The sequence below is a fragment of the Oncorhynchus mykiss genome, chromosome 11 (assembly GCF_013265735.2).
Source record: "Oncorhynchus mykiss isolate Arlee chromosome 11, USDA_OmykA_1.1, whole genome shotgun sequence".
NCBI classification, from domain to species: Eukaryota; Metazoa; Chordata; class Actinopteri; order Salmoniformes; family Salmonidae; genus Oncorhynchus; species Oncorhynchus mykiss.
Genome location: NC_048575.1, coordinates 52142226 through 52168463, shown reverse-complemented (window position 1 = coordinate 52168463; position 26238 = coordinate 52142226). Strand labels below are relative to the sequence as shown.

General features: G+C 42.1%; 1 protein-coding gene across 1 annotated transcript; it reads left to right on the top strand.

Moving 5' to 3' along the window:
- Positions 1 to 473: 473 nt before the first annotated feature.
- rnf10 (ring finger protein 10) lies at positions 474 to 25643 on the top strand. Its single transcript, XM_021621298.2, has 17 exons — positions 474 to 1039; positions 8348 to 8532; positions 8813 to 9018; positions 9133 to 9223; positions 9312 to 9496; positions 9614 to 9750; positions 21729 to 21883; positions 22060 to 22188; positions 22277 to 22490; positions 22608 to 22741; positions 22858 to 22975; positions 23087 to 23188; positions 23288 to 23425; positions 23786 to 23877; positions 24040 to 24097; positions 24270 to 24434; positions 24536 to 25643. Exons 1-17 carry the CDS (start codon positions 874 to 876, stop codon positions 24610 to 24612), a joined length of 2352 nt encoding a protein of 783 aa, XP_021476973.2. The 5' UTR covers positions 474 to 873; the 3' UTR covers positions 24613 to 25643.
- The last annotated feature ends 595 nt before the right edge of the window (positions 25644 to 26238 follow it).

Below are 26238 nucleotides of genomic sequence, written 5' to 3'. Positions count from 1 at the left end.
TCCGTCCTCCAATTTCCGCTTCAAACTCTCCAATGGAGCATAACTGGGGAGGAAGTTCAGTACCTTGGCAGGGGCTGTGTTTTTGTCACCTGGATCCGGCCCTGCCTAAGGTTTCCATCAACCATATCACACGCAAGGATTATTAACGTTTCTAAACGTTAAAACAGAGGGTCGGGATCATAGTTCATTGATCCAGCTATAGTCCATGCGGTACATTCAATTGAGAACTCAAGGGCTGGGTATATGTTCCCCCCCCTTGGGTTTTCCAGAGCTAGTCAACCATACTACCACTTTTTCCTCAAACATTTAGAGAAGGACCACAACGAGGGGGGCGACAATTCACTCTGAAATAGTATTCACATTTATGTTACTTGTCTTCTCATTGTTACTTTTAAAAGGAAAAAAACAATACGGATGTTGGGTTTCTACTACATTTCCCACAATCCCACCCTGTACAAAACAACAACGCGCAAATGTCTCATCCGGGTCTCTGTGGTTCCTGTTTGGCGACCTGTCGCCATTAGTTTTAGCTCGTCCGTACGATCATATTTTGGGGGGGGATAACTGCACAATTGTCCGTTTTCCATTCTTTGGAGAACGGTCAGCGCCTTTTTGGGGCCAAGTGTTTCCCAGAACGCGAAAACGCTCAACATTCCTGGGTCTTGGCCCCGGTGTGAGCCTTCGCTTCGTTCTCAATTTCTACACCGCCTCCATTACTGAGACGCCTAAATTGTGTCTCTATTTTTCTTGGTTTGTTTTGTTGTCAAGATGTCGCCGTAATGGAGTCTCCCATTTTGACCGAAATTAAACAGGGCCTTCGCTGCCTGACCCGCACTCGCTACAATCCGCTCTCCTCTCCCTTTGTCCCATTTAATGCTAGGGAGCTCGGACGCTCTCTGCCCGGAACTCGGCCTAAATACCTCTCGCAGAAAGGACACAACCATGGAGAAGAATCCAAACAGCAATGCCAACAGCAACAAGGTTCCGCCCCGTTCGAGTTCTACAGGCCCAACACCGGGAGAATCTAAACCGAAAACAGGTGAACATTAATCAATGGCTTTTCTCATTCGAACTAAATCCTAGCCAACCCCATCTGTCTGGTTTATAATTGTAGTCTTTGGGTGTCACGGAGTAGAGCGACACAAGGTCCATAGGTAACGGCTAATCAGCCTACAAAATGGCCCCCACAGATTACAATTCTAAAGTTTACACAAATATTATCTTCTTAGATATTGTGTTGCTGTGGGGTCGTTCCATGTCGTAAGCCATTTCACCCACCATCTCAGAACAGAAAATAGTAGCATTCCTGCAATATTATTTTGTCGCAATGTAACTTGATATCTGAGAAATTAAGCAAATTGATTGCACCCAGTGACAATTTTTTTGTTTATAGGATTTATATAATATTCAATAAATATATGCCCAGTACCTAACATCCGATTTGGACCAAACATTTTTTTTCTAACAATTAGTAAGACATGATGACTCCAAAGAACTGGTCAAAAGCCACCCACGGACCACCCCACACCAATCCCAACCCAACAACAAGTATACAGTATCAGTTCTTGTATGTCTGAAGTAGTATGGAGCTGCGGCTTGGAGTATTGTTTCTTCATCATCGGTAATGTCTTCTCAATGAATTTGGTGATGTCACCAACAATTACCAGCTTCTTACCACTAGAAGGTGTTCCTTCTATTATGTTTTTTTGTTTAACCAAATAATATTTTGGTTTCCTTAACATGTAAATGCTCTATGTACAAGGTATGATTGCAACCCATGTTTTGGTAACGTTGTCACTGTTTCAAATGCTAACATTTTTGCATTTGTGGCACAAATCAATGGTACCTATATTTAGCACTTTTGTGCTTCGTATCCAAATTATCTATAAAAGGGATGGGCAACTTTGATTGGGGTGGGGGACACATCTGAAATCATCATGAGGCTCCCCCGTCCCCACCATGTGAGCAAAACATTTTAGCTACCCCCTCTTGACAGCGGGGAGTGACTTAATTGATTTATATATTTAAAAAAGAATGAATGCACTTCTACACTTTGCCATGGTAAGTAGAGAAAATGTTGTGGTTTCTAAAGCACGTTTGCTGTAATTCTACACATTTTGAAATGGGGCGGGGAGAATATTCTGCAATTTTATAACTAATTTCATGTAATTCTACTAATTTTGCCATGGGGCAGAGAGGAAAATTTGAGGTTTTACAACCAATTTCCTCCAGTTCTACACATTTTGCCATAGGGTGTAGAGAAATATATGCAGTTTTTCATGTGATATTTGCGTCAGTGACTAACTAATTCAATGGTGGACCCCTGATCGGTACTTCAACAATGATTAGGCCAACTACAAATTTGTCTAGCGGTCAGCTATCTAAACTAAACAATCTCAAATGTTTGCACACATGGGCAAATTGAGTGACTGTCAGTGACTTACACCCTGACTACACCGCTTGTGTTGCAAAATAAATTTAGAAATCATTATTATTAAATTGTTGCACCCATACTGCTCGCGCACGTCAACGAGCGTCTGCGTTGCCAAGGGCTAAAATAGAAGTCAGGTCTATTTGTGACGCAGATCGCAGTGCAAGTCCTGCCTCTCCCATTTCCTCATTGGTTTATAGAAGCAGATACCCACGTGCCATCTCCTCATTGGTTATACCCACTTGGGTGATTGAAAGACTAACTGTGTTGTCGTGGTAATACTATGAAAGTTTAGATGCCAATCACCATATACGTTCAAAGAAGAAAAAGCCTGGAAGGAGGAGATGACTAGAAACGATTCGGTTGACTGTTTTATGTGTGGATTAATTGTCAGGTAAAATAACAACTCAATGTTTATATCCCAGGATAAATTGGCTAGCAACAGCAAGCTAGCTAAATAGGACAAATTAGCAAGCTAGCTAGCTAAATTGCCATAAACGTTTAATGCTTCTCGACCGGTCCCCAAATTAATGTAATTGGTTCAGAGTTTGAATTGATATTTTAACCTGCGTGTCGTGATCGTGTGGTGTGGGGGGACAAAATACATTTATGCACGATGGCGCACGCACGCAGCCGGTTTGGGTTCCATGTTACATAACAAGAGAAGAACTGCTGCTGCACAATGAAATTGAAATTACACCTTGCGTATTCTAAATTGCAAAGGTATATTGAGACTGACTGACGGGGGGGGGGGGGGGGAGTTTCAATTTACTGTTGCAAGTTAGAATAGTAGAATGCGCAAGGTGTAATTGCCACGGGCCCTAATTTGCCAATCCCTGATCTATAATTAACTATTACTTGTTGATTTGACCATAAGGTTTTGTAATGCTAATATAGATACCATTGACTTGCATTAGATTTGTTCCACAAATGCTCAAAGTTAGCATTTGAAACAGTGGGCAACAAAACCAAAGCATGGGTTGCGGTCATACTCTGTAAGCGGTCTATTGTCAAGGTAAGGAAACCAATGTCATTTTGGGTGAACGATTTCAGAACAATCTGAGATGGTTGGTGTCAATCCTCTTAAAGTGCTTTTTGAGGTGGAACAACCCTGTGGAAAATCCCCTTCACAGTCAGTTTATTCTGTGTATTGGACATTCATATTGCAATGTACAGCCTTACTTATGCATATTGGGTCCATGAAATGGGGTACGGCTGTACAATGCAAAAATTAATGTCCAATAAACACAATAGGAACGACAGAGACCCGGATGAGACATCTGCATGTTGTTTTGTACAGGGTGGGTTTGTGGGAAATGTAAGAACCCAACATTCATCATTTTTTAGTTTTCCCTTTGAAAGTAAAAATGAGAATACAAGTAACATAATCCATTTTTTATCATATGTTTCTTTAGACCTCCCTGAAATAATGGATTTATTGTGATGGTGGATATGAAATGAATTTATTAAACATCTACTTTTATGTAGCTGTTCCAAAGGCGTGGAGACCTGGAGATGCTAAATGTGTTTGTTAATTACCGGGCAATTACCATGAGACCGGCAGTTTTTTGCATGGTAATAACCGGTTGACTAAATGTCATGGCCGTCACAGCCCTAGATAAGAGTGAGTCAAGCATCTATCATCATGTCACCAGAATAAGAGCCTCAATATTTAGCAGCAGGAACACCATGCACGTTCACCACCCTGTGAAGTTGTTCATAACTTATTTCATCTGGAGCCTAATAAACTGCATGGTTTCCCTGAGTTGTAGTAAGAGGACCACACATGATCATCGTGTAACTCCAAATTTACTTCGATATGATGGTTATTAAATCAATATTTGCCCATAAATGTTTCCATTGCCATTTCTCGCATTCTGTCAGCATTTATAAAATTGTACCAAAACTGTGTCCATCACAGCTGTCGTGATTTTTAATGAAATTATTTAATATGGTATGACTTTACTAATGTGAACGTGGTTACCGAGTAGGCTGATACCTCGGGATCCAGTCCATGAAATGGTGTAAGGCTATACATTGCAATATACAGTACCAGTCAAAAGTTTGGACACCTACTCATTCAAGGGTTTTTATTTGTACTATTTTCTACATTGTAGAATAATAGCGAAGACATCAAAACTGTGAAATAACACATTTGACTGGGACTATGTCCCCAATGCAATTCTGAAGTATAATACATCCACAGTGCAGTTCCAACAGATTTCTTATTTTTTTGGTGTCAAATTAACTATGGTCTTTTATTGAATTTAAACAACATTTCAACTTTGTTTAGCGTCTAGTACAGTTGCACGATTACACTTTTTATATGTTTGCATCAGTTCAGTGGGGTAATTTTATTTTGAAGGTGATCTGCCAATTCCACCATTGTTATTCACGACACACTGGTCATCCAAGCCAGAGCATGTGAGCAGAGTTGAGCGATTGGAAATCCCACACGTGCTTGCGCTCCATGTACGTCCTTGTCTTTCCTAAAAACCACTCCACGCTCACAGGGAAAAAAACTCCTGCTCTGAATTTGCTCCATTCGTTAAATTCACAATGTAACCAGCCCCCATCTTTTTTTGTGACGACCTGGACCTACCAATTTAGTTTTTTAAGTATTGAAACCAAACCATATGGATTTGAATGAAAAGTATTTGAAAAGGTGAATGTAAGAAGTTACCATATTTTCAATATACTACGTATCATATTAAACCGCATACATACTAAATGGGTCAGGAGCCAGACAGTGAGCCTAAGAAGGAATGAAAAATGAATTATTTAGACTATTTCAAGGCTATAGCCTACAAAGAAATACATTGAAGCAGTTGCAAGTGCGACACAATAGGCTGGTAGGGACATAAAACACATTTCATGGTATTAAATCATTACATTATATAAATTGCGCATATAGGCTGTGACTTACTTAGAATTTAAATACATATTAAATAAAAAATGACTTTCCTTTTGAATTCATTTTCAGAAACATGAGTTTGGCCAGTCTGTGGCTTCAGGCTCGTGATGGTGCCTGGAGAGCAGGTCAGCAGCGAAGAATATTCTCTCTACACTTGCTGAGCCACTGGGGATGCTAAACCCCCTTTTGTGCGTTCTTGCCAGGCTGGGCAGAGTCATTTTATTCTTTCCATAGGTAGACCTAAAGTTTATTTTTTTAGGCTAAATAACCCAATCAAATATGCCAGGCTTATTGGGCCAAAATCCGTTATGGCCGGCCGATTGTATAGATAATATAACAAAATGTTTAAGGGATCTGATTTGTAGTGTAAGTGTGCCATTGTAGCAAAGTATTTATCTACCCACCTCGTTCCTTTTAGCATGGTGTACTTACTACGTGCACATCATACTTCAGGTAACTGAAAATACACTTTCCACAATGATTCTTTAGTTGTGGACACTACATCACCGCACCTTCTCTCTTGCTCTTGATCCTGATCTTTAAATCAAGTCACCTTGATTTTTATCAGTATCTTTATGAAAATATTTAGGGAACTCCATGACAGTAGCTAAATCAAGGGGCTATAGCAGCACACAAGTAGACTACAAATGCATGCTGGGGCGGGCATGCCCTGAGCTCGTGAAGTGAGCATTGCTGGAGCGAAATTGAAGCGGGCGAGAAGGCCGATGCTCCAGCCTTTGGGAATCTCGCGCCACGCTGCAGTCACATTGTGCACGCTCCGCTCACATACTCTGATCCACGCTACGTTGCAGGGCCTAGTGGTAGGGCTGGTTTGTTTACGTGATATTGGAGGTGATGTAAGTCGTGCCTTTTGACAGAGCATTGACACATTCACCAAGAGTCAGGTGCATAGTGATTTCTGCACATTGCATTGAATTTAATGTATTTTGGCCTTTTCAATATGTTACTGATATGTAAAGGTAAACTATTGTTCAAACAGGCTAAGGTGGGCTGTTTCATAACTGCAGTATGTGACCCTCCGTTGAGGAGAAAATTATTCCAAGTGTGTGTTTCATGTGTTTCACAGAATACTAATTTAGTATTTTTGTACAGTCGTCCATAGAGGCTGGTGGAGTTAGCTGGTTATAGGACTTACGACAGTGGATGACATCTCATTTCGTCATTGTATATCAGTGATCACCAATCTTTTGAGTCAAGATCACTTTCGCAGTCAAAAAGCAAGCCGAGGTCTACCGCTCTGATATTATTATTTTTTAAACTAGCCTATACAACACAAACATAAAAACAGTTCTGTAGGAATGAGGTTTGTGCATTAGGCCTAATACATTATCTCAGCATATTGGCTATGCTTGACTTGTCAATATTCTTATCAGGCCATATTATACACTAAGTATGTGGACACCCCTTCAAATGAGTGGATTTGGCTATTTCAGAGACATCTGTTGCTGACAGGTGTATAAAATCAAGCGCACAGCCATGCAATCTCCATAGACAAACATTGACAGCTGAATGGCCTTACTAAAGAGCTCAGTGACTTTCAGTGTGGCACCATCATAGGATGCCGCTTTTCCAACAAGTCTGTTTGTCAAATTTCTGCCCTGCTAGAGCTGCCCCTTTCAACTACAGTGCTGTTATTGGGAAGTAGTAGGCTCAGGTGTGAAGTGGTAGGCCACACCACACTCACTAGCAAGTTCCAAACTGCCTCTAGAAGCAACGTCAGCACAATAACTGTTCGTGGGCAGCTTCATGAAATGGGTTTCCCCGGCCAAGCACAAGCCTAAGATCACCACGCGTAAGGCCATGCGTCGGCTGAAGTGATGTAAAGCTTGCCGCCATTAGACTCTGGAGCAGTGGAAATGCGTTCTCTGGAGTAATGAATCACTTCACAATCTGGCAGTCCGACAGATGAATCTGGGTTTGGCAGATGCCAGGACAATGTTACCTGCCCCGATGCATACTGCCAACTGTAACGTTTTGGGCGGAGGAGGATCAATGGTCTGGGGCTGTTTTTCATGGTTTGAGCTAGGACCCTTGATTCCAGTGAAGGGAAATCCTAATGCTACATCATACAATGACATTCTAGACGATCCTGTGCTTCCAACTTTGTGGTAACAGTTTGGCGAAAGACCTTTCCTGTTTCAGGATGACAATGCCCCCGTGCACAAAGCGAGGTGTTACAGAAATGGTTTGTTGAGATGGGTGTGAAAGAACTTGACTGGCCTGCACAGAGCCCTAACCTCAACCTCATCGAACATCTTTGGTATGAATTGGAACCAGGCCTAATCTCCCAACATCCGTGCCCGACCTCACTAATGCTCTTGTGGCTGAATGGAAGTAAGTCCCTGGAGCAATGTTCCATCATCTAGTGGAAAGCCTTCCCAGAAGAGTGGAGGCTGTTATAGCAGCAAAGCTCTCACTCCCTCCGCAATCTGTGATCTTTTCTACCTCATTTGAAGTTGAAATATAAAATGGTTTAGGTAGGGGTCGACCGGTTGCTGACCTCTGTTGTAGACTGTATCTTTGCCATTCATTTGGGATTGAGGCACGTAACAGGATCTACACACATAACAGGACATTTTAGAGTGATCTATCACTTGTGTGCAAGTGTGACTTGACTTGCTCTGGCTTGTGCTGATAAGTGCACATGACACGGCCCACTCTACTAGTCTTGTGGGTTCTAAAGATGAGCTTTTTTTTTTTAAACGAGAGGACCGGCAGGATATGTTTACCTTTTTACCAATATGCCTTTCTGCGTTGGTGTCTTTCAGGGAGGTATTTGGTACAACAGTAATAATATCAGCAAGATCTGCATGATCTTCACCCTTCCTTTGGTTGATTTAGGCTACAAGCTGGTACAAGTTCATTTCTACTTTACATCATAGTGCCTCACGGGCAACAGTGAGCATGACAAAAGCAATGATAATGCAAATAGAATGATGGAATGATAAATTCCCTTATTTTTCCCCTGTTGTTCTCCTCAGATGGTAAGAATAATGGAGGTTCTAAGCGCTACAGCCGCAAGCGAGAGCCCTCTGTTCCCAAGAGTGACAGTTTCCCTGGCCCTCGTCGCACCAATTCACAGAAAAGCAAGAATTTTGACAAGAGACCTCCCCAGAGAGGTGGATCCCGGCAGTATTGCGTTACAGGTGAAGGAAGATGTGACGAGGTGAGCATTCACAAGATAACAAAAACATGAATCTGTCGTTGGCTATGGAATAACCTACATAAGCCTATTTTAAGAAAGCTTTGTTCGTCCCTATACTTGTATATTCCCACTTTGGGATCTTGTTCGCTCTTAAATAGCACTTATTATAGTGACATTATATGCTAGAATGATTTGAGTCACTGATTGGTAGAAACAAGGCAGCATCAACCCATAGGAATATTATTATTTCTGCCTGTGAATCAGGAAGGTTCGGTTGTAATTATTTTCTCCCTTCCCCCAGGTAGCAGAGTGCCACCAGGCTGAGTTCAACCCGGCTCAGTTTGCTGGACCTAAGAAGATCAGTCTAAACCACTTGCTCAACTTCACCTTTGAGCCTCGTGTGGGCCATGGTGGTCTAGGAGGAGAAGGACACTCCTGCTGGGGCCGCCGCAACAAGTGGGGCCACAAGCATAAGCCCTTCAACAAGGAGCTTTTCCTGCAGGCCAAGTGAGCACCCTCTCAATTCAAATCTTTCTTGTGCAGTATGACATAAGGCTTGTTGAATTGTTAGATTGGTGTTTTTTTTTTTTTTTTTTACCTTTTGGTCTCCTTTTGCTTTAGCTGCCAGTTTGTGGTGACCGATGACCAGGACTACAAGGCTCACTTCACTGACCCAGACACTCTGGTGAACTGGGACTGTGTACAGCAAGTGGTAGGTTCTGTACATCAGCCCTCTCTTTCGCATGAAATCTCCACCTCCTAATTGGACTTTTAATGCATCTATTATTTCCCCCCTCTAGCGCATCTACAGTCATGAGGTGCCCTCCTGCCCCATCTGCCTCTACCCCCCGGTAGCAGCCCATATCACCCGCTGTGGCCATATCTTCTGCTGGCCATGCATGTTGCACTACCTGTCTCTCAGTGACAAGAGCTGGTCCAAGTGCCCCATCTGTTATGAGTCTGTGCACTCTGATGACCTCAAAAGGTTAGTGAGATGTTAAATAGCCCTATCAGAACATTCTCTATCGCCACCTTTGGGAAAGAAAATATAATGGTTGAAAATGGTGAATAACACACTCTATCCCCTCATGTCTCACTGCAGTGTGGTTGCGATGGAAACCAGGCAGTATGCAGTCGGTGACCTCATCACCATGTGCTTAATGCGGAGGGAGAAGGGGGCTCTGGTGGCCATGCCCAGCTCTCAGTGGGTGAAAGTGGAGGAGCCTATACTCTTTGGAGGTGAGCGATGAGGAGGATGATTACCATATGTTTGTGTTGTCACAATACCAGAAGTTTGACTTATATACCACGTTTAGTATCACGATACCGCAGCAACAAAAAAAGGCAAGGAGAATCACACATTTTAATGTTTTAAGTCCACAAAAGTGATTAAATCACACCAGGGGAGGTCTGGGGAAAAACGAATACATTTTGATTTGTGTATTTGTGTCCCTTTATTTCATGTGCACATGCACCAGTGTTGCCATGTTTGTGGTTTTCCTGCAGCTTGGGCTACTTTGAAAATGATGTCCTGGAGAAAATGTATTGGTTGCTGGTTTTTGGGCTATTTCTAAATGGTACTTTTGCAGCCATGGCATTTCTCTTTTATAAAAACAAATAAAAAATCTAACCTCTTCTGGTTAGGACCCTTCAACTCAATATCTGCCTAAAATGACATACCCAAAACTAACTGGCTGTAGCTCAGGACCTGAGGCAAGGATCAAATCAAATTTGATTGGTCACGTACACGTTTAGCAGATGTTATTGCGGGTGTAGCAAATGCTTGTTTCTAGCTCCAACGTTGCAGTAATATCTAACAATTTCACAACAATACACACATCTAAAGGAATGGAAATAAGAATATAAAAATATTTGGACGAGCAATGTCGGCGCGGCATAGACTAAGATACAGTGGAGTAGAATAATATATACATATGAGATGAGTAATGCAAAATATGTACATTTATTAGGGACCTAGTGTTCCATTATTCAGGTGGCCATTGATTTCGAGTCTATGTCTATAGGGCAGCAGCCTCTAATGTGCTAGTGATGGCTATTTAACAATCTGATGGCCTTAAGATAGAAGCTGTTTTTCAGTCTCTCAGTCCTAACTTTGATGCACCTGTACTGACCTCGCCTTCTGGATGATAGCGGGGTGAACAGGCAGTGGCTAGGGTGGTTGTTGTCCTTAATGATCTTTTTGGCATTCCAGTGACATTGGGTGCTGTAGATGTCCTGGAGGGCAGATGGTTTGCCCCCGGTGATGCTTTGGGCAGACCACCCTCTGGAGAGCCCTGCGGTTGCGGGTGGTGCTACTACTGTTGTGTTGTCTGCAAACTTGATGATTAAGTTGAAGGCGTGTGTGGCCATGCAATCATGGGTGAACAGGGAGTGCAGGAGGGGACTGATCAAGCCCCCTTGCGGGGCCCCTGTGTTGAGGATCAGCGAAGTGAAGGTGTTGTTTCCTACCTTCACCACCTGAGGGGCGGCCCGTCAGGAAGTCCAGGACCCAGTTGCACAGGGCGGGTTTTAGACCCAGGCCCCAGCTTAGTGATGAGCTTGGAGGGTAATATGGTGTTGAATACTGAGCTATAGTCAATGACTTTGCACGCACACTGTTGCATATTCGTGATACTATTTGAAAGGAAACACTTTGAAGTTTGTGGAGATGTGAAATTAATGTAGGAGAATATAACACAATAGATCTGGTAAAACCATAAAATAAAACAAACTTGGGCATTTTATTGCATCATCTTTGAAATGCAAAAGAAAGGCCATACATTGAGCTGGGATGTTGTCCACAACAGGGCAACAGTTTGTGTGCAAAGTTTCAGACTGGTATATTCAGGAATGTGAGCGCTAGGGCTGGGCGATATGGCCAGAATCTCACATCCCGATACAGGTCATTTCCTATAACAATACATATCACAATATACACATTTTCTGTAAATTCAATTAATAAATAGTTTATTTAACATGACCACATGTAAAGGCCTATTTCTTATTAAATTTGGAATTATACTCAACAAATTGGCATTTGGTACCTTGGTTCGAGTGTTGGCACCAAATCACGAAACCCCTGTTTCTCGACAGTGTAAATTGGGGCCATGTCTTTGCAGATGTAAGTTGTAACGGCAGCTGTTATCTCCTTCCATCTTCGTGATTCTTTGCCATATGCTGTGTCGCGGGCAAAAGCCTCTTGCAATGTCTGAGTTGGGATTGTTTTGAGCACTCAACTGTACTTTTTGGGGTCTCATCCGTAGAGTCTCCGTAATGTTTCACATGATTCTTGCGTAGGTGGTAAAAGAGGTTAGTGGTGTTTGGGCCTGTTGTCGGGACCGGCCTGTTTCACATGATTCTTGCCTAGGTGGTAAAAGAGGTTAGTGGTGTTTGGGCCTGTTGTCAGAACCGTCCTGCGGCGTATTTTGCAGTGAACGGTTTTCTGGTCCGTGTCAGACTTTTCATACCCAAACCACGTCCATGCGACCGAAGTAGCCCCTATTTTAGGTACGTCTCTGTGCTCTGTGTCACATTCACTCTGCTCCATGTTTGTGTTGAAAATTTCAGAACGCAAAGCGACTTTCAATGGATGAAAAGTATTGCCGTGAAGAGTGTGATTTGCGACACAACGAAATAAACGATAGAGCATAATATGAAACCATAGACGTTTTTCTATCGTCACACGATATATATCGCCCATCCCTAGTGATAGCTACATAATATTTAGTATGAACTTTCCCAGGTGTCCCTCATGAGTTTGCCCAAATGTAGCCAAGTGGCCGAATTGGTCAATTGATTAATGTAAGTACAAAACATTTGTGTATGTTCTCTATAGTTAACTTATTTTTTAATTAACACAAAGATGAAGGGGGCTGTACTTTCCAGTAATGTCCAGCTGAGGTCCTGCCTGCTTTTTAGGTCAAAATGTTGGTGGAAGTGGCTCCAAATAATCCTCTAGCACAGTGTGCCAACGGTCCTCTCCCTCGGTGGTAGTCGTCGCTGGTGCACTGGCCCTCCTCCGCTTATGGGCTGGCCTCTTCACACCTAGATGGCTGGGTGGGTGTGGAGCCAGAGAAAGCAGCAGGGGTTAGACTGGAGGAACCAGTTCCTACTTTTGAATGAGTGGGGGATGGAGGGCTTGAATGTGGTCTATTTAGAGTTGGCTCCCAGAGGTCATCTCTACCACTATTGCGGATAATTTTTTTATTTTTTCAGTGAAGTAAAGTTTACTATTACTTATTTTAGTTAACCTTTATTTTATCAGGGGTGAGCCCTGCGTCAATACATCAAATACACAAGACATATCTATAAACATTTATATAGAGTATGGGGAACACAATCACTAGAATTAAATATGTAGACCAATAGGCAACATGACACTCAAACCACAGCCAACATAACATACACACACAGTGCATTCAGAAAGTATTCAGACCCCTTGACTTTCTCCACATTTTGTTACACTACAGCCTTATTCAAAAACAGACTTAAAAAAGAAATCCTCAGCAATTTACACACAATACCCCATAATGACAAAGAAAAAAACAAGTTGTTAGAAATGTTTGCAAATGTATTAAAAATAAACGAGACCTTATTTACATACGTATTTAGACCCTTTGCTATGAGACTTAAAATTGAGCTCCGGTGCATCCTGTTTCCGTTGAACATCCTTGATGTTTCTACAACTTGATTGGAGTCCACCTGTGGTAAATTCAATTGATGAGAAACCATATCCTCTGGTCTGATGAAACCAAGATGGAACTCTTTGGCCTGAATGCCAAGCGTCACATCTGGAGGAAACCTGGCACCATCCCTATGGTGAAGACAGCATCATGCTGTGGGGATGCTTTTCAGTGGCAGGGAATGGGAGACAAGTCAGGATCGAGGGAAATTATGAATGGGGCAAAGTACAGAACGCTCAGGACCCCAGATTGGCGCAAAGATTCACCTTCCAACAGGACAATGACCCTAAGCACACAGCCAAGACATGCAGGAGTGGCTATGGGACAAGTCTCTGAATGTCCTTGAGTGGCCCAGCCAGAGCCCGGACTTGAACCCAATCTAACATCTCTGGAGAGACCTGAAAATAGCTGTGCAGCGACGCTCCCAATCCAACATGACAGAGCTTGAGAGGATCTGCAGAGAATGTGAGAAACTCCCCAAATACATGTGTGCCAAGCTTGTAGCTTCATACCCAAGAAGCCAAAGGTGCTTCAACAAAGTACTGAGTAAAGGGTCTGAATACTTATGTGAATGTGATATTTCAGTTTTTTTATACATTTGCATACATGTCACGAGAATTTTCAATCCCAATGATAATAAATAACAATCAATAGCTTTGACCAATCCCCGAGGTTTGTAAGACCCCGGGTTGAAGAATAATTAAGTAAAGACTCAGCTTATGCAAAAGGTTCGTACAGTTTATTCACAAGCACTTTCTAAAGTCCATAATACAAAGACATCCATTTTATAACTCACTCCCTACTTACGCACATACCTCCACACAAACAGTAGATAGCCAACGCACATACATACACACGAACAGTAGATAGCCAACGCACATACATACACACGAACAGTAGGTGGAATGTATCCTTCCCCATGGTTCTCACCATTGTTTATCACTACCAAACTGGCAGTTCCATTCCCCCGCGATTAGAGGAACCTTGACAGGACTGACTCCCTGTGAGTTCTAGCCAGGTCAGGTCATACACAGTTTAATTGTTCTCGGTATCTTCTTAGTCACACACACACACACACATTTCTACTTGTCTCGACCCAAACCTTATTATACTGAAGTTTACCATTCTAATTCATTATACATGTTACAGAAATGAATGATTACTAATAGTTACATTTAATTATTCATTATATATGTTACATAATGTCATAATTACGTTTCAGGGTGGAATTGCTTAGTCATTAACTTTAAGCATATAAATTCCCTTATCAATCCACCCCATGACTAAATAATACACACTGATACATCAATCGCCATATGGAATCATAAATGTTCTATAAAAGTAAACAAAACCAATATATGTATTTACATCTGATACTCATCAATGACTGTTCTAGGCCTATATCCAATTATAACTCTTCTTTTTAGGATTTTCATTATAATCTTCATTAAAGGAAGTCTGTCTAAACATTGAAGATAGTCTCATCCAACATTGGCTCCTCGTGGTTGAAAGAAACGGAGCCATCTCCTAGGCCTGGAGGCCTGTATTCGTCATCCCACTGGTCGGAGCTCGGAATCTGTCCATATCTCACCATCTGTTGGTCTCTAGCATTCTGGTGATTAAACCTCTCACACATGGGACCAAACAGCATCCACACAACACCAGCACACTCATACAGGTGAAAACAGCCCACAATACAGTACTTAGGACATTCTTCCATTTCCCAAACATGCTATCGAACCACCCAGTCAGGGAAGTATCCACCCCAGAGTTCTCTGCTAACTCATGAGCTAATGTGGTTAAACCAGCCAGGGCCTTGGTCACTGATTCGTCTGGAGCTGTGTTATTAGGAATGTACGTGCAATAATGAACCCCAATCATTCTACCTACCCCGCCCTTTTCTGCCAATAACATATCGAGAGCCAGCTTATTTTGCCAGGTCATGAGGGAGGTGGCGGATAATTGGTCAGAGAACCCCTTTACTGCATCCCCGGTATCATTCACAAATCTCTGTTGAGCCCTAACCTCTACTACCCGGAATGGTACCTTAGTGTCGATGCTGGTCTGGTCGAAGCCCACATACCATAACCCGAGATCCTCTTTCTTCACACTTCCCAAAAACCGCCAACCCTCTCCTGCCCTTAGTCGGTCTGCTAGGTACCACCCCATACTCACACTTCTAGGAGCACCCACAGTGAGGAACGGTCGGGATGGGGAATCTTCGTTAAGGAGGTAACCCCCGGACCCTGTTGGTACTCGGTTCTTCTCCTAACTCTGTGTGTGTGATCAGCAGTGCTTATATGTGTACATACCTCTTTGCGGTGGGTAACGTAGACCCAAGGGACTCTCAGCTAATGGCAAAGGCAGTGGTTAACAGAACCTTGTATGGGCCTTCCCAACAGGGCTGCTTCCAGTCTTTTCTCCTCAGGGACTGGATCCACACCCAGTCCCCTGGTTGGATTGAATGAATCACCTTCTCCTGTAATTCACCTGTTGGACACAAAGTCTTGGACATACGGGTTTGGTTAACAAACAGTCTTATGTGTTCTGCTAGTATATCTTCAACTTCTATGTCTACCTGTTCTGGTCTCGCTAACTCTGGTATTCTATATGTTCTACCTGATAAGCGGAAGTGTTATCCATTGTTTAAAGAAATAGATCCTAGTAAACCAACTCTAGAGATAATATCTGGACCTAATATTTTAGCTACCCTAATCATGTCCACCAAGTAAGTTGGGAACGCTTCTACCGATTTAATATACTTATCTATTATTGTTAAACACCCCTTCTTTCCCTCACTTCGGAATAGTTCAATGAAGTCCATTTCCAATTGTTGGAATGGATATTCTACCAAAAAATGTTTTTAAGTAGTTATCCTCTAGGCCACTAAGTCTTTCCTAACCTGCAGTGTTTCCTAACCTGCTCTACCATCCTTCCTCCCTGTTGGCACATGGTTCTGCCCATGTGTCAATATTGCTGCATATCTAAACAATGACTTAGGTAGTATGGGTAACTTATCATGATGCCAAATACAATCTGTGTAATTTACAAATAGCTAACTTTTCTGGCAAAAGTACAGCATCTAATAGATTCAAAATCAACTGAGCATGTGCAATAGGTTTCCCAGAGGTATTTACTATACCTCTGTGGCAGAATTCACAACTAGGGCTGCTTTCTTTGCCAAAACCTTGGAGAATTGCACTGTGCATCTCTTTCTCTAATTATACCCCCGTCTACCAAGTCCTCAAAGGTGTGAGTAATCTCTTTTATGGCCTCTGGCTTTCTGTGGGGGTGACGGCCACATTCAATAGTCATTGTATCACTTCCCAATAGATGAACTAGGCATAACCTGGAGTTGAGGACTGGAATGCATGCCTGCCCTCCTGACATCTCATGTATAATCACCAATGGAGCAGACAGTTTTTCCACTGTCTGATGTCCCGAAGCTGAACTGACAATCTTTTCCCCATTTATTCTTACTCCTTCAGGCTTAAAATATGTCCTAAATACTTAACACAAGTCTACCATAATTAAAACCTATTCTTACTGGCTTTATAACCTTATTCAATAAAACAAATCTGATAATACTATAATATACATTTTACAGCCTTGTGTTAAATTTCTTACATTACATACAACAACAGCTAAGGGAAAATAAATGTGGCTAGGTTACTAAATGTTACTTAAGCCAAAATAGTGGGATTTTTCAAAATAACCTTATGACAATTCTTTTATAAACTCACCTCGCCCCATTTTTATTTTAACACATCTTTCCATGAGAGTAATGTATAAAATACAAAAAATACTACTACTGGTCAAAAGATAAAACAACATTTCAATAAACAATAATCAGAAACTATCACACAACTTTTACAATTCAACTATTCAGACCTGAATCCCTTACAGCAAAATATAGCCTGCGAGCACAACTAACTGACCGATTCTTACCAGTCGGCAAAAATATAACGTTCTGCCGAACCTCTATCGTAAGATTAAAACCAAACTTCACAACTTTCCCTTCTCTTTCGGCTTCACACTTATGAAATGTCCAAGACTTAAAAGTCACATGTAAATCACCAAATTTATAACACACATCATTCAACCCTTTAGAATAAAAAACATTTCGCTGGGCACAACTCTATCGCCATTACCTATCTGCTTATTATTAGGATTCATAGATTTTAGGCAACTGTCTCTTCTGTGATTCAGTTATTCTCCTATTCTCAATACGTTATTCCAGCAGACCATTTAGGCAACAGACAACGTATTACATCGAAATCGCCTCGCTATTCTTTTGGATGAATTAGTCTTTCAATTTAACTTAAACAAGCTATTATCGTTCAGTTTATATCTTAAACACTAACGACCGTATCTTTCCAGGAAAAACATATCAATAGTTGAATTACAATCAGAAACCCAGATTTTAGTCAATTGGTGCATAGGCTGTGAAACAAACCCGAGCCTCCCGTGTGCCAGGCGAGAATTATACGACTGGACCACCAAAGCTAGTGAAATGACGAAGACTCCTCGCAAAGAACCCTATTTATAATTGTCTGTAGTCATAAAATCAGGCACGTACTACTGAGACAATTCCCAGAAAACAGCCCTAATTTAAAATGTCCAAGCATTTCTCCGGCGATGATTTTCATTACTCTCACTCTCGTTGTCTCTCTCTCCCGCTTGTCTCCTTATCTTCTCTCCTGCCTTTCCCTTTGTTTGCAGTTGCGGTGGTTGTGTCCTACTCGGTCACAATGTTTACAGGGAGCCTTACACTCCCGGGCGAAATGTCCTGTCTCATCGCAATTGAAACACTTTCTATCGTCTGATCCTGTGCATTTTTTCCCGTCTCTCTTAGGTCCATTTCCCTTAAAGCCTCCTTTGTGCTTATCTACAATTACCCCAATAGTAACTGTTCGATGCTCTTCTCCTTTCTGTTCTCTCTTTTTACTGTCTCGGTGATTATGACCTACTTAATTGCAGTGTTTACACGCCGCCTCACAGTCTCTAGCAAAATGACCCGGTTTGTGACAGTTAAAGCATCCATCTCCCCCTTTCTCTTGACTCTCTCTATCCACTTTTCTCGACTTTCTCCCTTTCTCTACCTCTATCCACTTTCTCAATAAGGTTGCTAAATCCTGTCCTCCTTTCTGTGTCCCTCCCTCCCTCGGCTCCCTGTGGACCAGCATATAGGGGAGGTGGTGACGGGTTTTTCTGCCCCCGTTTCACCACCACCACCTCGTCGTCTGGATTTTCCCTCCATGCTTGATCTACCAGAGAGGTGTATAATTTGGGTTTGGGTGGTGTCTCTGTGGGAGCCGTGGGAGTCCTCCCTGTCTGCTCCTGGCTACCTAATCCTTCCTCCTTAGTAGCTCCCTTTTTCTTGGCCCCCTCCTCTCTTTTTCTAGCTTCAGCCAGCCAAACGCGAGCGGTGTCGAGCCCTTCTGCCTGTTGCTTCTGTGCCTTGTCCCCACATACCCTATATATTTGTTTAGTCATTGATTCCAGTTTTTCTATATTTAAACATCCATCAAATTCATACTTTTTTCCTCCATTTCGGGCCAAAATAGATAGTTTCTTTTATCTTTTCCCTGCATATATATTTCTCATCTCCGGTTAATTCCGGAATCCCTTAAGAGGATTTACTACCCATGTTTATTTAATTACTATTATTGTTATTATGCTTCTTCTCACAATCTATGTGCATGTACTATTAATCTCTGTGTGTTTTCTATTACCCTTAACCTATGTTGATAAATACCTCCCGTTAATCTCTCCTAGAATTCCGGAATAATTATCGGGAAGACTTTTGATATATGATTTAGTTCTCACACATATACAACAATAAGTTCATACTTTCATTTGTTTTTCCTTATGACTTTTGACTGTATCAATATATCAATCTTGCGCGCAAATAATTATCTTCTTGTCCTCGTTCAAAACTTTCTGTGTGTGTTTTTAAAACTCTGATCCAATTGCTTCTGTGTATCTCTTCTCACAGTCGACGTGTGTGCTTATTCCTTTCCTGAAACTTTATCTAGAGAGGTGTCTTTCGATCGGACATTAGGTCTCACACGTATACAACTATAAGCTATATCCCAGGGTTTGTAAGGTCCACAGCCTATTTTTCTGTTCCTTGTGATTTATGACTCGTTAATATCTCGTATCTCACCCCGCTATATTAGGCTTCCCTCCTTCAATGGATAATCAGACCTAGATGTGTGTATTTAGACAGGCGACCTATGTTACTCTGCAGTACATTTTTTATTCAGTTTGGGGGAAGCCCTTTTCAGTTTGGGGGAAGCCTTTTTCAGTTTGGGGGAAGCCTTTTTCAGTTTGGGGGAAGCCTTTTTCAGTTTGGGGGAACCCTTTCCATCTACCTGAAGACGGTTAGCATTAGCATGTTAAAGGCTACACAAAGTGGTCGACATGCACGCACAGAACGCATTCCTGTGTCGTATTGTCTTCAGAAAGTTGCAGGGAATATGAATCGGTGATGGATTCTGTTTGTCTTAAACTTGGGCTAATTTAATACATTTTAGAATAAGTAAAATACATTTAGTTGGTTTCCAAACGTGAGACATTTGATAGACGAACCGGAAGTAACAAAATTATATCTAATAGTTTTTCATGTTGTAGTTAGGGCTGTTGCGGGGACAATATTCTCGTGACACCGCCATACCGGCAGTCATGACCACAGTCAAAGTAATCTCTTGACATGTGTTTGTAGTAACCAACTTGCTAACTACCATCAGGTCCTAATGGCCCGATATTCAGTGCTCTATCATCCCTCTAACCTCTCTGACATCAATGCAAATGTTATCGAAATCACATCAACCACTTATCAAAATAATATCATGATTTTAAAACTCACCTCACTGTGACGACAGCAGGTTGAAACTGAGTGGGAAACATGGTTGTCGTGGATGTTGTTTCAAAGCCAAACAACAAAATGGACAGCGCTTTAAGGGGATTTCATTCAGAGCATTTAAGACGTTGCATGTAGAACACCCATGCGCATATTACAGCTTATTATATGCATGCATTCGCCTGTATATGAGCCCAAGCCACACCCCCAAAAAACTGAATCAAAATAATGATAAATTACCTACCGCATATAAAAAAAACATTTAAGATGTCTTTGGTACATAATTGGTCTAGCCTATAACCCAAAATTAAACAATCTAGTAATTTCCTTTGAGTGTGGACTGTATTATGCGTTCTGGATGGAATGAGTACCTCTTGCTACGCTCCAGTCTTTCTATCCACGAGTCTGGGAGAGAACATATAGGCCTAGGCGATGCCGTTGGTTCACTGATTGTGCAGGGTGGCTTAGTTAGCCTACATTTTATAGTTAATTTGATTTTGAATAACCTAGTAATGAGGCACGTTTTAATATTTTCATAATTAATAGGTTGACACTACCTTTTTTAGCTATAGAATATCCCACCACTGTGTTTCTCCATCTCCTCTCCATTGCTTTCTCGATCGCGCAGAGATTGGGGGGGCTGTCAACAGTTCATTGAAATGTTTTGTTGTGAAAACTTGTTACTATCGACGTTTCCAAAATTAAGCATTGGGTAGCTGCAGGAACATGGTTGGAGAGCCCATGACAAACATGTGTGAAGTGAAATTAGTGTTTTTATAAACAGACATTTCTATATGCAATCCCATGTGATAGCAGAGTTTTGATGGTTGCCACTAAAAAGAGGATCCCAGCTGCTACTATAGTAGCCTACCCAGCATGATTTACACTGCGGGAAAGCGGCTGCCAGTCGTTATTCGAGTGCATACTGATTACAGTTTCCTCTGTCCCTGGTCCTGGGACTTTTTCAAATAGGTAATAGCCTGTAGTCGCATCATAGAGCCCATATATGTTTGGGTTTCTAAGATTTGTGTCATTCACAACTAAAGTTGCCAAATAACTCTAAATCCTGCGTATAGGAGCCGTTTTTATGCTCAACATAGCCGCTTCATATGCACACCCGCTACGAAATTGATAAATATATTTTCCATTTTATTTCGCCAAGTTCAATTATGTTATTAATACAATCAAATCATATAAAATAATGGCACTCATAAGCATATCGTGTCTGCTAAATAAACTAGCCTACAGCCTTTGACATAGCGCGTAGTCGGTTCTAGGCCGACTCATATTCGGTTCCTTTTGAAATACACTTATTATTTTATTTTAATGTTTCTTTAGATCTGCCTAAAATAGATGATGAATATATTGTGATGGTGTATATTAAATGGATTTATTAGACCTTTTAAAAATGTCCCAAAGGTCTGCATCAGTGACTTGTATGCCTGGAGATGCTAAACGTGTTCTTTCATTAACGGTCAATTACCGTGGGATCAGCAGACATTTGCATGGCAATAACCGGCTAACAAAATGTCATGACTGCCACAGTCCTAGTTTGTAGTATTGAAAAAGTACCAATGTTCTAGTGTACCGTGGGACACTGTTTACCATATACCTGTTTCTGTGGTATGGTATATGTGTCGTTGTGACATTGCTGTACCCCTGTGCTGTAGATGTGCATCTGAGCCCTTACTCCAAACTGCTGCTGGCCTCTCGGGAGCAGGTGCTGGGCCTAGTGGCCGAGGAGAAGGCCGCTCTGCAGGGTCAGCTCACCCAGGGAGAGGATGCCACAGCCTGTTTCATCCAGAGTGCCCTGTGCAATCTGCAGGTAACACTGACAAACTAGCAGCTTGTAATTTAAAATACAGGCAGCTTCGACTGCATGAAGCAAGTAGTGATGTGTGTGTGTGTGAAGTTTGACTTGTTACACAAATTTAGGTCAAGTCATATAATATGCCTATATAGCATGAACTGACCCCCTCTCTTTCCTCTGTTGTGGTCCAGGAGCGAGTGGAAGCTCTGCTGAAGCACCAGAAGGCATGTGCCGAGGACAACCTGGAACTGTCAAATCTCACCCTGGCAGATCCCACCTCCCCTGAGGAGGAAGTGGTGACCACCTTTAGCAGTAACAAGGTATTTGCATTTATAACTCATTAATATACTCTCCAAACTTGCCCGTGTTATTGGCTCTGAGAGATTCTCCATGTTTTACTCTTTCCAGCCAGTTCTGCAGTATTCCTCTGCATTTGATGATGAGGTGGCAGAGGTTCCAGAGGAGGACCCTGAGGAGGCCACCGGTGAGGAACCACAGCTCCCTGAAGGGCTCCTGGGGAGAGTGCTGGAGGAGTCCCCTGAGGATGCAGCGCCCCAGCCTGCTGAGGAAACGGCGCGCCCCCAAACCTCAGAGCATGGCCCCTCCTACTACTTCTACCAAGGTAGGATACCCTTTAGCATAACTACGATTTATCAGTGTCTCTCCACTTAACATCTACCTTGTCCTCTTTATTACATTCAAAAGTCCAGTCTCTGCACTTACTCCTTTGTTCTTCCAGCGGAGGACTGCCAGCAGATGTTCCTGCACCCAGTGAACGTGCGCTGTCTGCAACGTGAGTACGGCAGCCTGGAGGCCAGCCCCCACACCATCACGGCCACTGTGGTGGAGATTGAGGGGCAAACTATCACTGAGGTAAGTGATTAGATCTAAACCACGTTTCTTCTTGAAAAATGTACCAAGACTTTGTTTCTTCTGCTTCATCCCAGGAACATGTGCAATATCTCAGGTTTTGATTCTCTTGACTACAGGAGATTCGCCGTCGACACCGCTACCTGGCTCACCTGCCGCTCACCTGTGAGTTCAGTATCTGTGAGCTGGCCCTGCAGCCCCCCACCCTGTCCAAAGAGACCCTGGATAGCTTTGCAGGTCAGAACCTAACATACTCTCTATTCTAGTCATGTACATTGCTTCTTAGAGTAAATACTAATCCAATAATGATCTTCTTTCTCCATCACTTTTTTCAATTCTGACTCTCAGATGATTTGGAGAAAAGAAAGCGTCTCAGACAAAAGAAAGCAAGGGATGAGAAGCGCAGGGAGAGGCGTATTGAGATGGAGGAGAACAAGAAGCAGGGGAAATGTGAGTCCATATTACTTTTGGTTGTTTCTCAATGTAGAATGCGTAACTGAAAAATTGTCATCAGATAAAGTATCTTCATATGAATGTTTTTTTTCTCAGATCCAGAGGTGCATATTGGGCTGGAGAATCTTCAGCAGTTCCCGGCATTTGGGTCACCACCTCACAACGGCAGTCCACAAGTGTATCCTGAATTTCTGTTGGCCCCTCCCTCAGCCCTCACCAGCAGCGCTGTCTCTGGTGAGACCAGCTCTTTCAACTGTCCTTTATTTTGATAGGCTTGGAACTTTAAAGTGTCACTATTTTATGGACTCCTTATAGAAATGTTTGTATTTTGTGCCATGGAATTCTTTTTTATTTAACTAGGCAAGTCAGTTAAGAACAATTTTTTATTTACAAGGACAGCCTAGGAACAGTGGGTTAACTGCCTTGTTTCAGGGGCAGAATGACAGATTTGTACCTTGTCCGCTTAGGGATTCGATCTAGCAACCTTTCTGTTACTGGCCCAACACTCTAACCACTTGGCTACCTGCCGCCCCAAATATAGCACATTACAAACGGTGTCTTGTAAACTGAAACGCCATTTCCATCTTGTTGTAGATGGGATGATGTTCCCTAGTCTGACTGGAGACAGCCCTGCGCCCAGCGTGGGCTGTGTGGAGGATGACTCTCACTGCATGTCCTTCGCTCAGGTCTGTAGGCCTAACTCGTTCATTTAGTCACTCCTACATGTCTGTACCTACAATTTTTTTTTATTACAGACTGATTTCCTTGGATGTCAGGATGTCACAACTTTTGGATATAGACAATTTAGATGACTTATCTCTCATCACTCCTTATTCTCCCCTGGTAAGATGCTGAGGGATGGGAAAGCCAGGGCTGATGCCGGGCCATGGACCACTCCAAAGAAAGGTGACAACTCCACATCTACATCATTAATTTCTCCTCAGTTTCTGTTTGCTCTAATCAGTTGGCAAGGCGAGCATTGTCAGCTGAACCCTATGTTTGTTTGGACCATAGAGTGTCAGTATTCGACAGTGTTGGTCCATGTTTGACTCCTGTTTTTCTTGTGCTGCTCCCTCAGAAATGCTTCTGGCTCCTCCAGCGGCAGACAGCGATGGAGAGAGTGATGTGTCTGACCGGGTCCCAGTGCCCAGTTTCCAGAACTCTTTCAGCCAGGCCTTTGAGGAGGCACTCCTGCAGCTGGACCATGGTCCAACTGCTCCACCACAGCCAGTGGTCATCCCTGGTCAGTCTTTCACTGTGTTTGTCTGTGTCTTAGCTTGTGTAAGTGATGCCTTATTTGTGGAGTTAGAATACTGCGTACTTATCCTATTCCTTCTCTCTCAGATGAAAAGGGGGGGAAGAAGAAGAAGAAGCAGAAACAGAAGCTTCTGTTCAGCACCTCTATGATTCACACAAAGTAGATGACACTGAAGTTGAAATGTATCCCTTCACCTGCTCAGATTTGAGTTTGATCCATCTCCCATCACTGTCATTTTTCCATGCAGCTCTATTTTAGAATGACAGGCAATGGAGAATTTGTTGTTGTATGTAGCCCAGGTAAGTAATGCCTCCACCACAGTCCCACTCACAATTTCTTACATTGTGCAATTGGTTTATTATGTGTTCTACAAAGATTTGTTCCAACTTCCTGCCACATTGAAAATCTTCTTTAAAAAATCTGCTGTAAGGATGGAGGGTAGAATGAGTTACATTTGTTATAGAGACCATATTAGGATCTACGTTGGGTTGAATGGAATTGTTTTGAGGGGTGCGTTTTATTTGGGGTAGCAGTCAGCCAGCTGCAGGTACGTCACACCCTCTGAACCATCCCAGATTTCCAATCCCAAGTCGCAAACACTGTCAGCCCTGAATTTGGTCTTTTAAAAAAATGTCTGCTTAAACAAAAACAAAAAACTCATCCACTACAAGTTGTATGTTCTGCTTGCATTTTACTCTGATTTGGCCTGAACATAGCACAACCTCTATGCATGAGTCTGATTCTCATACCGGTCTGGAGGAAATGCAAGGAATACAGTGTAGCTAGTATTAAAGAAAGGATTGGAAATCTTTTGTGTGTTGATGGCAGACAACTCAAATGCACTGTGGACCTTGTGTTAGAATTATTAGACCATGGATATGCAGTTTCTTCTCTTTGCTCTATTCATTTTCCCCCTTCTACCATAGTCATTTGTTTGTCCTTCCTAGTCTAATTTGTAACATTGGCACTTTACCCCCCTGGTTTCAATTCAGTGTTGCAAATATGTTTGTGTGAAGCTAAAGATCTGCTGACTTTTGATGACTTGCTATATAAGGAGTGAAAAGGTGGGATGTAAAGATACTATATGGAAGTTTTGTTTGAGGGTTCCTTTTCTTCTTTTTTAAGTTTGTAGTGAACATGAACATTAAATGTCAACTGGCCTGACATTGGAATAAAGGATTATGCACAATCAAACTAATTATCTGGTTATTTTTTTGTATTGCAGCAAAATGAGAGGGTATTGATGCACAATTGTTATTTTGTTACTATTATTTTTGACTTTAGTTAACACTTGGCTGTCAGAAGGAGAAAGCTAGTTGAGTGTACTGGGAATCTTATTTATTTATTTTTTACATTTTCTTAACTGACTTGCCTAGTTAAATACAAATTCTTATTTTCAATGGCGGCCTAGGAACAGTGGGTTAACTGCCTTGTTCAGGGGAAGAATGACAGATTTTTACCTTGTCAGCTCAGGTTTCGATTTTGCAACCTTCCAGTTACTAGTCCAACGCTCTAACCACTAGGCAATCTGCCTAGTGAATGGTTTGATTTATGAAAAATGTATCTGAAAATGTTTTAATAACTCAGAACCTACCTATCTATCAAGAACCATTTCGAAATAAATGTTTAAAAAAAAAATTGGGGGTGGGAATCCCCACGCAAAGGATATTGTAATTTATCCCAGGGGTTATTTCTGCAACGTAGCAAAGGTTTGTATTAAACGACACGTTTTCCCAAAACGTTCTTGATGATACTGAGGTACGTTTCCTCCGTTTGGTTTGTATGGCTT

Excerpts from the sequence above, each read along its gene's own strand:
- rnf10 (XM_021621298.2), top strand. The coding sequence starts at position 874 with ATGCTAGGGAGCTCGGACGCTCTCTGCCCGGAACTCGGCCTAAATACC. Across the intron at positions 1,040-8,347 it reads AGAATCTAAACCGAAAACAG|ATGGTAAGAATAATGGAGGT; the intron begins GTGAACATTAAT and ends TGTTCTCCTCAG. Across the intron at positions 24,435-24,535 it reads ACAGCCAGTGGTCATCCCTG|ATGAAAAGGGGGGGAAGAAG; the intron begins GTCAGTCTTTCA and ends CTTCTCTCTCAG.